Raw genomic sequence first — 13,894 nt, 5'->3', positions numbered from 1 at the left:
ATGAAAAGCCAACATTTTGTCATGGAGTGTTTTCATTTGAAAGAATGAGGCAATATCACATCACACGCTCCCTTGGGAACAACTCCTATCTCATCTTTGGTAATACAGCACAAACTTGCAAGGCTCCTGTGTATTGTCTGGTTAAGCATGACCTTGCTCCAACTTTGTCTTCACAAAATAAATCTTCAGTAAATATTCATGCAATATTAAACTTGAAGTTAGAACTCTCTTGGATATTATGTTCCTACTGAACACTTGCATTACATTTTGCATCTTCAAAACTGTCTCTATTAACAAACTCTCACTGCGTTATATGAGTTACGTAAGGCCCATGACCCTCTCTCTATTTTTAACTTCCCTTAAATTATGCAGATCATGAATCAATAGAACCACCTGCAAGATTTATAACCTTAAGCAGTACCTACTTGCCTATAATAAAGGACATATCAAAGACTACGTTTATGGTAGTAATATCAAGAACTTGATTCTCTAGGTCACCTAGGCACAAGCCTATTACTGTAGCGTTGATTAGCTCTACAGTAGGAAAGTAAAAGAGCCACTCACACAACCTTTTATCAGGTTTCCTTCTTAGTGGTAAATAAACTATTTATTATATATAATTCCTCATCATTCCATATACACATACAAAGATAACTGACCTTTTCTAAAGCAAACCACCAACTATCCTCTGAAGATGAACTCTCCCATTCCATAGAACAGTTAGGGAATGCCATCTTGTTTAAATCATCACCCAGTTTCCATAATTGATAACAGCTGGCGTGAATGCACAGGTGTGGGTTTTTTGGTTTGTTGTTGATGGTGGTTGGCTATTTTTTCTCCTCCCCATTATGAGTTTTTATTTATTAGGGTGTGCTGCTCAGTTTCTTAAAAGATCTGAGGCAAGCTGGTTGTCTAATAAGTTTAATTAGGATTGACTTCATTGTGTTCTTCAGAAGCTCCTAGTTTTGTTTTTTCTCCTGAAGATGTTCAAGGCCAGGCTGGATAAGGCTTTGGAAAGGCTAGTCTAGTGCCTGACAGTGGGAGGCAGATGTCTGAGGAAGAGAGGTTGGAACAGGATGATATTTGAGGATCCTTCCAACCCAGGCCATTCTATGATTCTAACTGCTCACACTTGCTTGGGACTTTATTTTCATGTGTGGACGCTGCACAACCTTAAAAGCTGGTATAGTACAGAATATCTAGATAGAAGTAGCTTCACCTTCAAAAGCAACTTCACTTTTCCATGTTTCATACTCTTTTGAAAACTTAACAGTAACTGTTGCATAACTTTTATCTGAGCATTTCAGAAAGAGAAGAGGAGAAACTGTTTAAATTAGTAAATCATGATACTGGACAGTGAGGTTTCATTTCTAGGTACAGCTGGTCCTCCCTGTAGCACTCGAGAAGTCATTAGAAGGCAGTAGCTTGCCTATAAAACAGTGATGATATAAATTCCACTTTTGGTGGGGGTTCTGTGTTTTCCTCAAAGCTTTTAAACCCCTTAAAAAAGCAAGCTATGCATATACTTGAAAAGGGGGAGATTTAAGTTCATGTGCTGAAAGTGTTATATAAATGTTTATTCATAACATAATTTGCATTGTATGGGTTGGATGTGAAGAAATCAGTTCCAACAGAGCACATTTTTTCAGTTTTAGGTGTCCCTTTAGTCTAATTGCACCAACTAATACTCATATATGTATATATATATTTTTTATTCTGAGAGTCCCTACAGAGTCTACGTCAATTTTTGGCAGGTTCCAAAGTGCTATTTTTATTTTTTAAACCACAAATAGCTTTCATAAACAGTGGTGATACAACTTAATCTAAGTGGAAATGACCGACATAAAGAGCAAAGCGAGATTAGGATTCCTCTCAAAAGCTAGGAAATAAAGATACAACAAATAGTGCTAAGAACATTATGAAGCCTGTTATCTAATTCAAATTATTGTGCCCGTATTAAAGAAAGTACACAAAATTGTGATTACTTTCAGAGCTATAAAGTAGGAAAGAACTGAGTCTGATGACAAAGCTCTCTTGAAGATCTTTTACTGAATTTGCATGAATAAATTACACAAGGTATCATCTACCTCATCTACCTTTCATCTTTTTTCAGAAGTGTGACCTGCAGACCAATATAGCAGTATTGTCAAGGACTAAAAGTTAATGAGTATAATAATCATAGCTGTGCAATTGAATGAAAGTATGCTGGAGATTATGGATGAAAACTAATGAAAATCATGTCTGTAGTCCACCACCAAATATCGCACAAAGTTATACTTCAGAGCACAGCCTAAGACAAAGATAATGTAAATGAGCAATCAATAATACATAACAGTCATGTGAAGGGATGTCTAAACTACATGACGCTTAATGAATTGATTAGAGGGATGCAAAGGGCAAACGTGACTTGGATTTTTTCAGAATTTAGGCTGCTGCAACATGCGTGACAGAACAAGCCTGGCTGAATGGCTGCAAGGTGGACACCACAATGCAGTCATCACTAATGGTAGTTGATGTCCAAATGGCTAAACTCAATCCCAAGCAGTCAGAAGTATGTATCTATGTAGCAACCAACATGCTACTAATGGCCACCAGGAAAAAGCAGGCACTGGGAAAAAGCGAGCAATATCTATTTGTGAGAAAGAGGAAGACAACTCATCTGAACCAATTCAGAAATCTTTTAGCTTGGAACTTAAAAAGTAACTGAGATTTCCCAATCAACTCTAAATGACGAACTATAACCATACATGAAATTCATTCTGAAAAATCATGTGGGAAACAAGCTATGTGTCTCTGCAGAAATCATATGGAGAACCTAATAACATAATTAGAGTTACACAATACCAGTATGACTAGAACTGTAGCCTTAAAATAACATCTACCTTTGAACATTTGGAGTGCTGTTGCAGATGGTAACAGAAAAAGACCGTAGACTTGGCAAAGGTGCTATCAGTTTTAGACTGATTTTCTGAGGAAATGATGCTCAAAATTCCATTTTTCTCAAGTACATTTCAATCTGATGTGCAATTTCAGACTAGTGTCAGCATATGGGAAAGGTCATGAGGATGTTAATCAGTTACTTGATTAAAAATAAATAAATAAATAAAATTGTTAGTAGTAGAAAGCTGACCCAAATTTGAGTTCTGTGGAGGGATATTTGTAATGGGAAGTCAGCAGCTGGCTGATCAGTGTACCTACAGAGACACCAGATAGTCAACCACCATGCAGAATGAATATAAGAAAATAAGAAAAAAATATGAAAATCAAATATCATAAGGGAAGACCTGAGAATATTTTGTAGGAACACCAACAAAAACAATATAATTCTACAGAAAGCAGGTCTTCATTAATTTGGTTCTCAGTTTTTTTGTCCTCTGTCTACACAATATGTATACCTCAGAGGATGCTGTCTGAAAAAGAATACGAGAAGAGAAATTGTTGCTAAAAAATAAACGCTGGATTGAGCTTAATGCAGATACTAATAAGTTGCAATAGATTTTTGATTTTTTTATTATTATTGGTATTTTTATTTTTCTATTGCACATGTAGACTTGTATATCAAACAGTTGCACCTGACTTCTCTCAGATATCCACTATACTAAAACAGAAGCAAAGGACATCAGACCAAGCACTCAAAGTATCAAATGGATTCATCAAAATGCAACTGGTAATGTTTTCATTTCTAGACTTTCCACTTTGAAGTTCTTATTCATATATTTTATTATAAAATTACGTTGCCTAAAACTGCAACAGGAACCAGAAATCCTAGTTTACTACTATTTAAATTTTCCTTTGTTCCAGCTTGGAATGAAACCTGGAAATTTCAAGATGCTAAAAGATCAAAACACCATAAAGCAGCTGAAAACACCCTTGAACATTCTGGAGTGTTGTTTTCAATTTTAATTTGCAATATTTATTTATATGCATATGCTTATATTTGAAATGGAAAGCTATAATGAAAGATATACTCGCTTCCAGAATGAAAAGCTGAAAATGTTAAACACATAAATATGACTTTTCAACAGTTGGAATTTTTACTATCTTCAAAATTATATTTCTGGATAAACAAACACAATTTTATCATGCTTCACCATTTTAAAGAAAGAGAAAATTTTCTGTTGAGTATTTATTTCATCAAGTATTTCCAACTAACTATAGTAATAATACACAACTGAGCCCACAGGAGGTGGATGCATTGTCCTTAATAGCTATATGAGTACTATGTTTCCAGTTCAGCTGAGAATTGGTGGTAAAAAATATATGTTTTCTCTGTGATTCCTTCCACTTGGATGCATATAAAGTATTAGTCTGGCCTGAATGGACAAAAATGAAGAATTATTTGATTTCAATCTACTGTATGGAGTACTGCAGACAGGCTGCACTGTTAAAATTAATGGCAGTACCGATATCTGCTCTTTAAGAGAAAACTAATGGCTTTGGTTATTGTACCTTGTGGGGAAACCGACTGGCTAACACAGACTGAACAAGCTCAGGCGATGAGCTGGAACAGGACATATGGAAAAGGGATAAGAGCAGCAGGGTGGAAGGCAGCGGCACTGACAGGTGGGACACCAGTGGTGGTGACAGCAGAGCAGCTGGTGCCTTGCTCACGCATCTCCAGATGATCTATGAACCGTGGTGGGCCTCGCTATGCATCCAGTTTGTGCCTTAGCCAAATTCTTTGGGGGTGTCCTTCCTGCTTATCCCTACTTATCCATGTGGTGTCAATGTCACCACGGAGTTGCAGCACATCCAGCTTTATGATTAGATGTAGCATTTAAGGTGTTAGCATTAATATTAGTATACGATTAGTATCATTTTTTCCCTAAAGAAAAATACAAACACACATAAAAACTGGCATCAATAAACACCCTGCCGCTGTTCTCAGTCTAGCTTGCTGTTCCACACAGTGAAGGATGTTTTTGTTCGGCTTTTAGGTTTTCCATTAGGTTTTTTTTTTTTTTTTTTTTTAAATTATTATTATTTTTTACTACAAACTTGTGTACCAGGGGAAAAAAAAAAAAGACCCCAAATCCTGCCAACTGGCACAACTTGTTTAGACACAGAACTCACTGCTTTCTCCAAATCGTTCAAAATAAACTAGGCAATGGAAGCAGTAAGCTATGGGACTGGTGAGACCAGTCTTCTTCCAAGAACTTATTCAGTCCAACCGCTGTTGATAATCTTACTTGCAGTTTATATTAAGTTATATAATTAGATTCTCCTCAATACTTTTCCAATGCCCAGGAGTGTTTAAATGATAAGATAAAAGATGTAATTCTATCAGAATGAGAAGTACTGATGTGCCCGTAAATTGTGAGATGGGATTTTATCACTGCGTGTCCCAGCTACCGTCATTTCACGTAGCTGCATGATAATAATAATAAAAGAATAATATATATTAAAAAGAAAAATTGGAGATAACGATCTAAGTAACATGGGGAGAGAAAGAAAAATCAGTCTTAGATGGTTGGCTGCTGAAGACTCGCAAGGGAACCTGACTACCAAGTGAAATATATTTACTTTCTTCACTAAAGAAACTCACATTCTGTAGATCATCCTGTCTTGTGGAGGTAACATTATGCTTCTTAAATCTGATCATCAAGGCTGCTTCTAAATGGATTAAATGAAAATGAAAGGCATTGTGGAATTCCAAGTTGGTTGTCTTTATTACAATTAAGTCCAAAACTGAAGGACTGGAATAGTGTAACGATGCAATCTCAGCTTTGGTTCATTTCTTCTACACCTTTAATTCCTTCTCCCCAGCCATTAAAGGTAGTCCTCAGTGGCATGCACATCTTGGAAAATTTAGCTGGGGATATCTAGGCAGACCCGGGTAGATGTGCACATTTCCTATGCCACTGATTATGCACAGGACAAAGCACAACATTGATTATGATTATAAAGCAGATCAATTCATAGTCCAAATACACATTGTTGAAATCAAAGACTATATCTTCCTGTATCTTCCTAGCACAGTTAGGATCTAATCTTTATTAGTTTACTAGAGCCTGCCACGATTTAATAAACATTATACCTATGTGATTAATAGTCATAAATATAGAAAACTATACTAAATACTTCATTTCTATGCAGGAATCTATTTATGTATGCGCTTCACTTTACCCACATACGGAGTTACAACGTTTTTGTGATTGAATTTAACACCCATGCGGTTGAATATACGTGAGAAACAGAGAGTTTATTGAGAAAGGTGCCATTTTTTTTTTTTTTTATCACGTTTCAGAGTAAATTTGGCATTAGAGATGAGTAATTCAGACAACTGCTGAGAGCCTCACACAGAACAGTAACTCATGTGTTAGTCTGCTACTTCCACCAAGCAATAAGAACAGAGGTGGGAGGCAACACATGCTACAAACTCCACTGCAAAACCTAGGATCCCACAAATCTGGAGGTCAGAACAGTGGGGATCTTTCTTCTCTCATTAGCTGAGCAACAGATGTGATGCTAGGCTTTATGCAGAGTTATGATTCATGTTGTCTGTAAGTCCATTGCAAAATTTTTATTGTTTAGAGAAATAAGCTCCGAGAATATTATCCTCAAGCACATTTGTGGAAAAATCAGGAAAAAAAGAAAAGAGTACAGTTTTTTAAATGCCTCTTTCTTAAACTACCATCTAGTTGCAAATAGGTAACTGGAGGTACTTTTAAGTCTTTCATTGGTCTTGCTGATTTGTACATTTTAGATCATCTCCTTAGGGACAAGATTTGTCTGTCAGGTAGTGCTTTATTATTATTATTATTATTATTATTATTATTATTATTATTATTATTATCATTATTTTAACAGAAAGTACAGAACTGTTTCATCTCAAAAGTAAAAAAAAAAAGAGAAAAAAAGAGGTAACAAGCCTATCGCCCCAAATTAACTTCAAAAATGTGCAGAGTAAGACTTAGATTTTTTCTCTTCTGCTTTCCAATCTCCCTTCTATTCTTTTCCATCTCAAGTTTTTTTTTTTTTTTTTTTAACAATCTTTTTTCAGTCTTATTACCAATCACAGAGCTAAAAGTATGTGTCCAAACTATGTTTATCAGCTTTCTCCCTATCCATACAGGATCTTCACTGCATGTAGTAACTTAAAAGTTCTCACTGAAATTCTTATGAACATTTCTTTATTCTTCTAATTGATATTTAATTGAGTGTATTCATATAAATACTAATAAGCACAGCTGGCAGCGTTTTTAGGACAAAGAATGCTGTGAAGGCAGTGAAGGTTTCAGCCAGTCTTCCTTGATCCCACATATGAAGACTATTGGGTATTACATTTGGAATATGTTACAGTATCTCTTTTTTAAGTTCAGAAAACACTAGTATTTTTTTCAGTATCAGATCCAAAGTAGCGGTGTATTTACATAAGGCCAGAAGTACGCTATGTTTTTACATGTGTCAAAAACAATCTGAAGTTGACAAGCATTTCATTTCTAGGAAAATCAATTAGTAGTATAAAAAGCATAGATTACCTGTCTTCGAAGGTCTCGTGTTTTCTTGGTCATCTTGTCAATAGCAATGTTGAGTGGGTCCCCCTTCTCTTTCCTTCCAGTCTGTTAAAAATCAAATATTGGAATTAGAGAACAACACTTCAGAAAATATGTAATTTTATTGAAATAATTAAAGTTAATTAAAAAAAAAAAAAACAAAAACCAAAAAAAACAACAAAACCCACAATTCAGCATTTCTTCTTTGTTAGCTGCTATCAAGGCGTTATTTTCAACAACATTTTAAACATGTTTATGTGTCTGGGGCACAGCAGATTATTTTAAAACAAACCTAAAATGATAAGATGAAAGATTAAGGTGATTCACTGGAGGGTTCAGAACTTTTCCAACAATAAATTATGTGCATATCCCATACTTCAAGTATCTGCAAGACCTTTCACTATGAAGCAAATATTAAGAGCTTCTAATCTCTATCCTGCCAGGCACTGGGAATGTTAAACATGATAATAAGCAGAAACACAGCTTGAAGACAGAAGGAAAATGGTCCTTATGACTGTAACAGGAATCATATTGGCAGACATTAGTTGCAATAGAAAGAAAACTTCCACTTAAAGCATTTTCCTGCAGGAAGTCTCAAAGCAAAGATCCTTACAAAGAATGATTAAAGGGGGGTGGGGAAGAAGGAAGGATAGCTTTCTGTGTCTAAAAACCACTGAAAGATATATATTTTTCTAGGTTCCATTGCACAAAGAGCATTAAGTGACTCTGTCAGCTGTATTACCTTTAAGAGAATACTGCTTCTCTCAAGATTTGTCACATCCTGCATCACGTTGAACTCTGCTTGATAGCTTTTCATCGGGAATCAAAGGGATCTATCTTTCTGACAGAGCTCTTTCATTCTCAACACTGTTTTCATATGCTCCTATTTAGAATTGTTCTGTGCATATAGTTAAGAGCAGTTTTCTATTTCCCACTGAGCTTATTGCATGTCTCCAGAACCTGTTGAGAATTCACTTTTGGGGTGGGATGAGTTTTAAATAAACCCTTTTAATAATGATCTCTCACATGTCCAGTGTTACCAGCTCTACATGGCCACATTGGCAAGTGGCCTGTGCTACAATCTTCTGCTTTAAGCATTCATTCATTTAAACATTATCATCTGTAATTTTAATACAAATTCCAGACTTCAATCATACAAAGCAGAAAATTTGGTGTTTTACAAAAGGAGCCACCTCTGTAACTGCAATCAGTTTCATCTTGTTCATCCCGCATTCATTCTTTGGTTGAGCTTTGCTGGTCCCCAGCTAAAGAACTGTGGCTTCTTAGCCACTGTCATTATGGATCATCATGTGTTGAAGGGCCTGGAGCATCTCCCATGTGAAGAAGGGCTAAGTGAACTGTGTCTGTTTAGCCTGGAGAAAAAAAAGACTGAGAGGGGACCTGATCCAGGTACATAAAAATCTAATGTGCGGAGGGCAAAGTGGTGAGGCCAGGCTCTTTTCAGCAGTGTGTGGAGATAGGACAAGGGGAAACATCCAGAAACTGGAGCATATGAAGTTCCACATGAATGTGGGCAAGAACTTCTTTACAGTGAGGGTGATGGAGAACTGGAACAGGCTGCCTGGGGGGTTGTGGAATCTCCTTCTCTGGAGACATTCAAGACCCACCTGGACACCTATCTGTGCAACCTGGTGTAGGGAACCTGCTTTATCAGGGGGGTTGGTCATGTTAAAAAACATGACACTGAAGCCTACACTGGGGTGATATTTTAGAGCTCTCAATCAAGAGAACTAGTTAGCAGTTCTTCTTCAGTGATTTCATGCAAGGCAGATCCACTGTGCATTCACCACTGATAGAAATCAAGCACTTAACCTTTGGCTCTAATATATGGGGCCTTAAAACTGTCCAAACCAGAAACCTGGGGCTTCCTCCAGAGTAGTCAGTGAGGGGATACAGTGAATAAATCAGGCACCTGATGAACTACACAACTTACGAGCAAGAGCTCCTGACATTCCCTAAATGGTCACTGGTAGAAATTCACAGATTGACTTAAATGGCACTGGCACAGGCTGCCCAAATAAGTGGTGGAGTCACCATCCCTGGAGGTGCTCAAGAACCATGGAGATGTGGCACCAAGGCAGTGAGCTTAATGGGAAAGGGCTGGTGGCTGGAATTGATGATCTTACTGCTCTTTTCCAACCTATATGAATCTATGAAAAGACCTATATTCTATGAAAAGGTTGACTTATGCTCCTAACTTGGATATTTGACATGGTTCTTAAGATGTTAAGACTATTCAGTGAGGACAGACCCATAGTAGCTTGTATTGAGTGCTTTTTTGTTGTATCTTTTTAGTCTATTTTTGAATTATGTAAACAATGGCCCTTAAGATATATCCTATGGAGATACCCAAGACAACTGGGAGTCCTTCTGTGACCCTTAGGCCACACAACACAAACTAGAAATGTCCATATGGCAAGCCTCTTCTCCCCTCATAACAGCAAAATGTCTCATCTATTCTGCTTACAGGGAAAGTCCTCTGTGCAATGGTCTGAATCATGCCCTACATGCTGTCTGAGATGCTAAATGGCATAAACTGATCTGTGCTGGAGACCAGGCAATCAAACCATGTGGACAGAGACCTTACTGAGCTCTCTATGGCAATACATTATCAATGCATAGGAATGCAGATAAAATCCTAGAGATACTTTTCATGTCTTGCACAGCTATTCACTATCCAGGAGTTTTAAGTGTCTTTCACCTGTTACGTGTGAAATGGCTTCAGCCTTTAAATCTGGACAGAAAAGCACTTCTTCACTGTACAATTTCAAAGGAAGAGACTTTTGTTTAGTAAATCACATTATTGTAAAATAAATAGCATGGCATGTGATGTTACATAGCTTCAGGCAGGTCTGTCAAACACCATCTGCTCTGCACTGAAAATATAAGTTTATTAAAGTTTATTTATTCAAGTCGTTAAATACTGTTATATTAAAGTTGCACTCTGATAAATTTTTGGCCTCCATTCCTAGCAGGGATATAAAGGAATTTATCAGTTTCCTGTGTTTCTGATAAACCATAAAGCTTAGTATTGAGACTTACAGCACTTCTGCATTAATCTTTTTCTGCATAGGGAAGAAAGATACTTTGGAATTGGGATTCAAGGGATGTAAAACCTGCTCCTGGAACTGGGTTAAAAGTAGAATAAGCAGAAATACATAGAAACCTTGGAAAGTCAAAATGTTGGCATTCAGAGTTTCTTTGTACACAATTACCTCTATGGTAGTTTCCATGGGTTCTCAACTATGGGCTCTGTCAGGCATAAGTGGATCTTGCATTGCAGGTATGCAGTCCCCTTTCCAGATCAGCCAATGCAAGATGCAGCCCCCTGAATATATTTTTCAAGAACTTTTAAGCCTGCCCTGAGAAGCTGAACAGCTTTTCAATATAACCAATGTATAGTTACTGAGTTCCTGAAGAAAGCTATTTACTATCCTTGTCCTCTGGTAACTGCCTACAGACACAACCACTGTCAGCCCGAGACAACCTAGAGACAGAGCAGTTTACATGAGACACAGTCAACTTTGGAAGAGAATACTTCAGACTGGAACTGTGTTCTCATCTTTGAATAATTCCAAATAACACCAAAAAGAAAATCATAGATGTGACATTTCAGTGTATGAAAGAGATAAGGTTGCTGCTACCACTACAGTTATAGAGAGAGCAAATGGATATGCTTTCATGCACCAAAGAATTCCAACGTCATACATGACATACACAGTCATGTGAGATGAAAATCAGTGATTTTGAGTATATTACTAATTTATTTTACAATCATTACAGATGAACATGGCTGATGATTGTAACCTTTTAAAGACAGGGAAAAATGTGTCAAGAAAAAGATAAAAATGTAGCAATTGCAGGCCTACAGCATAATATCATAGATAGAAAGCTACGTGTATAACTACCAAATGAGTGACATTAAAGAAATTCTTGTTCTGTTCCTCTAAAATGCATAATCTAGAAGGTAAATAATAATAATAATAATAACAATAAAAACCTTAAATGATGCCAGATGTTATGGGACGAGTGTTTTCACACATACCCTCGTCTTTTTTGCTGCTTTATATATAAGCCCAATGCCTGGGCTACCTCAATCTCCTAACATATTATATGTTCCATGTCCAAGACACCCTTATTGCCATTTATCGAGTAATTTAGCCTCTAGGAGACAGGTGGAAAGATTATCTATTGATCCAAGAGCTACCAAACCTTGATATACTCTTATATTTTCATCATCCCCTTGGTAAATGGTCCAATTTTTTACAGTTTATTCAAAACTTCAATATCACAATGTTTTATTAAAGTGTAAACTGCTGCTCAAAAATATATCTGTCCTAATATTTTATTTTAAATGTTGAACAACATCACTCTTTAAAAACTATGCTCATGTTCAGTAGTCCCTTTAAAGGTGATGAAGAGAAGCTTACTACAAAGAGGAAAAACACTGTGAACAACAGACATAAGCTGCCTTGGTGCTTTTAAGCAGAAAGCTAGGTTTAAGCACACCAACACATTCTCCTTCTGACAGGTTAAGAAGACTAACTTCAGGTCAGGAAAAGGCTAACCCATATATCCCAGCAGAGGTGAGTAGAAGTTAAATATCAGTGAATGCTGAAAACCTTTGCTATTAGCTAGGGAGCTGGGTCAAGATGACATATTTTAGGAAAGTTGTGTGGTCCCTCTATGGATGAGATGAACAAGACATCTTAGAATACATATAGACATAGATTTCTTTCAAATTGGTACGGTGAGAAAAGCTCTAAGGAACCTGTTGTGAATCACTGTTCCACTCAGCTCAGTGATTTCATCCGTTCTTTATACACATCAGTGGTAGTTTTTTTTCTTTTTAGAACTTATTCCAAGTAACCAGATTGAAGGTTCTGCAATTACTTGTTTTCCAAATTCAATTTTTTCTAGAGGATCACCCCACATGGAATAAAATGTTATCTGTTTCCTTTTGTTCTTAATAATTCCCTATTTCTTTTTCCTGTGGGGGAGGTGAGGAACAGCTAGTGTAATAGGTTTCATCCTAGTAGCATATTAGCATCCTTTTCAGCATAAAGGATCACAACTATGCATCAAACATAGTAAAGCACATCCCTGCAGCCCCAGATAGTAAATAAAGGCAAAATAACTTGAGTTGAACAACTCAGGTGAACAAATGTTGGCTTTCTTCTGGATCCAAACAAACTTCATCTAAATCTGTACACATTTAAAACTAAAGAAATAATTCCAATTGAATATGTACAGGTATGAAGAAGAGTGCCTTTTTATTTTATCTGTATGTTCGTGCAGTCTTCATCACTGCAATATCGAAATACTTTCAAGGCTGAGCTGGTGAACTGAGCAGTGAGTACTTCTGCTCCTTCTGTTCTAACGCACCTGAGAACTGGTCTCACTAAATCATCCTCTCATTCTTGTTTGAAGGTGAGTGACTTTGTCACAAATTGATTTGCAGTACATTTCTTTTAGTTAAACAATGTCTTTTACTTTGCAAAGGAATGGATTCTTTAAGTTTCAGAGAATCCAAAGAGAAAAAACATCAGGTTTGTCATAGAATAAATTACATTCTTTTTGCAAATTCATGCTGTTACAGTTAAATTCTGAGCTGAGAAACTCCCCACTCATCAGTAAAATGAAACCTTGCAGATGCTTCCATTTAGGAGGTCAGAACAGTTTACTTGAGAATTCTGAATTGCTCTAATTTCTTTGCAGACATCCACTTGCAGAGGGTCCACTACAGTTTCCCCATTTAACCATCAACTACTTTCCAGCTGTAAATTACAGTCTAGTTTTAAATCACTTCTGGGTGGTTTCTTATCACCTAAAATAACTGGAAGGAAAGGAGATAGATAGTACATTTTTACTTTCCCTTCAGAAATGGAGGTCAATAGTGAAGAACAATGCAAATTAGAAGTGTCAAAATGTACCAACTTTACTATAGTCTCTTAGAAAATTCTGTTACTATAAGAATCCTGGTTGGCTACAGACTTTTCTTTCTCTGTTTGAGGGAAAGGTTTCATTCAAGACAATATTGGACCATAGAAGTAGCTTTGCAGTGTGCACATCTATGCATTTCTTTTTCAGAGAAGACACATTTTAGACATCTCTGAGAAATGATGTGACTATTGGAAGGAGCTCAGAGTCCACAACATTTACAGGTATTCAAAAATGTTCCCTTTTTTTTTAACGACCATGCTGAAGTTCCACTACACCTTTCTATATTTTCACCAAGATTTTCATTAATGGCATAGAACTGGGTATTAAATAGCCTAAGAGTTCAAAGCCCTCAAATCAGGTCTTTCTTTAAGAGGCACAGAACTACCTTAACTTTACTTACAATTATTTGAATTTCAAATATCACTGAAAAATAG

General features: G+C 36.6%; 1 protein-coding gene across 1 annotated transcript in view; it reads right to left on the bottom strand.

Moving 5' to 3' along the window:
- The window catches only part of CTNNA2 (catenin alpha 2), a 441,905-nt gene that overhangs the window by 98,152 nt on the left and 329,859 nt on the right, over positions 1–13,894 (bottom strand). The window contains exon 8 of the mRNA XM_072334895.1: positions 7,482–7,562. Coding sequence (XP_072190996.1) covers positions 7,482–7,562 — 81 coding nt within the window. The remainder of the gene's footprint in view (positions 1–7,481; positions 7,563–13,894) is intronic.

This window comes from Excalfactoria chinensis, chromosome 4 (genome assembly GCF_039878825.1).
Source record: "Excalfactoria chinensis isolate bCotChi1 chromosome 4, bCotChi1.hap2, whole genome shotgun sequence".
Lineage (NCBI taxonomy): Eukaryota > Metazoa > Chordata > Aves > Galliformes > Phasianidae > Excalfactoria > Excalfactoria chinensis.
This window is presented reverse-complemented; position numbering and strand designations above follow the sequence as displayed.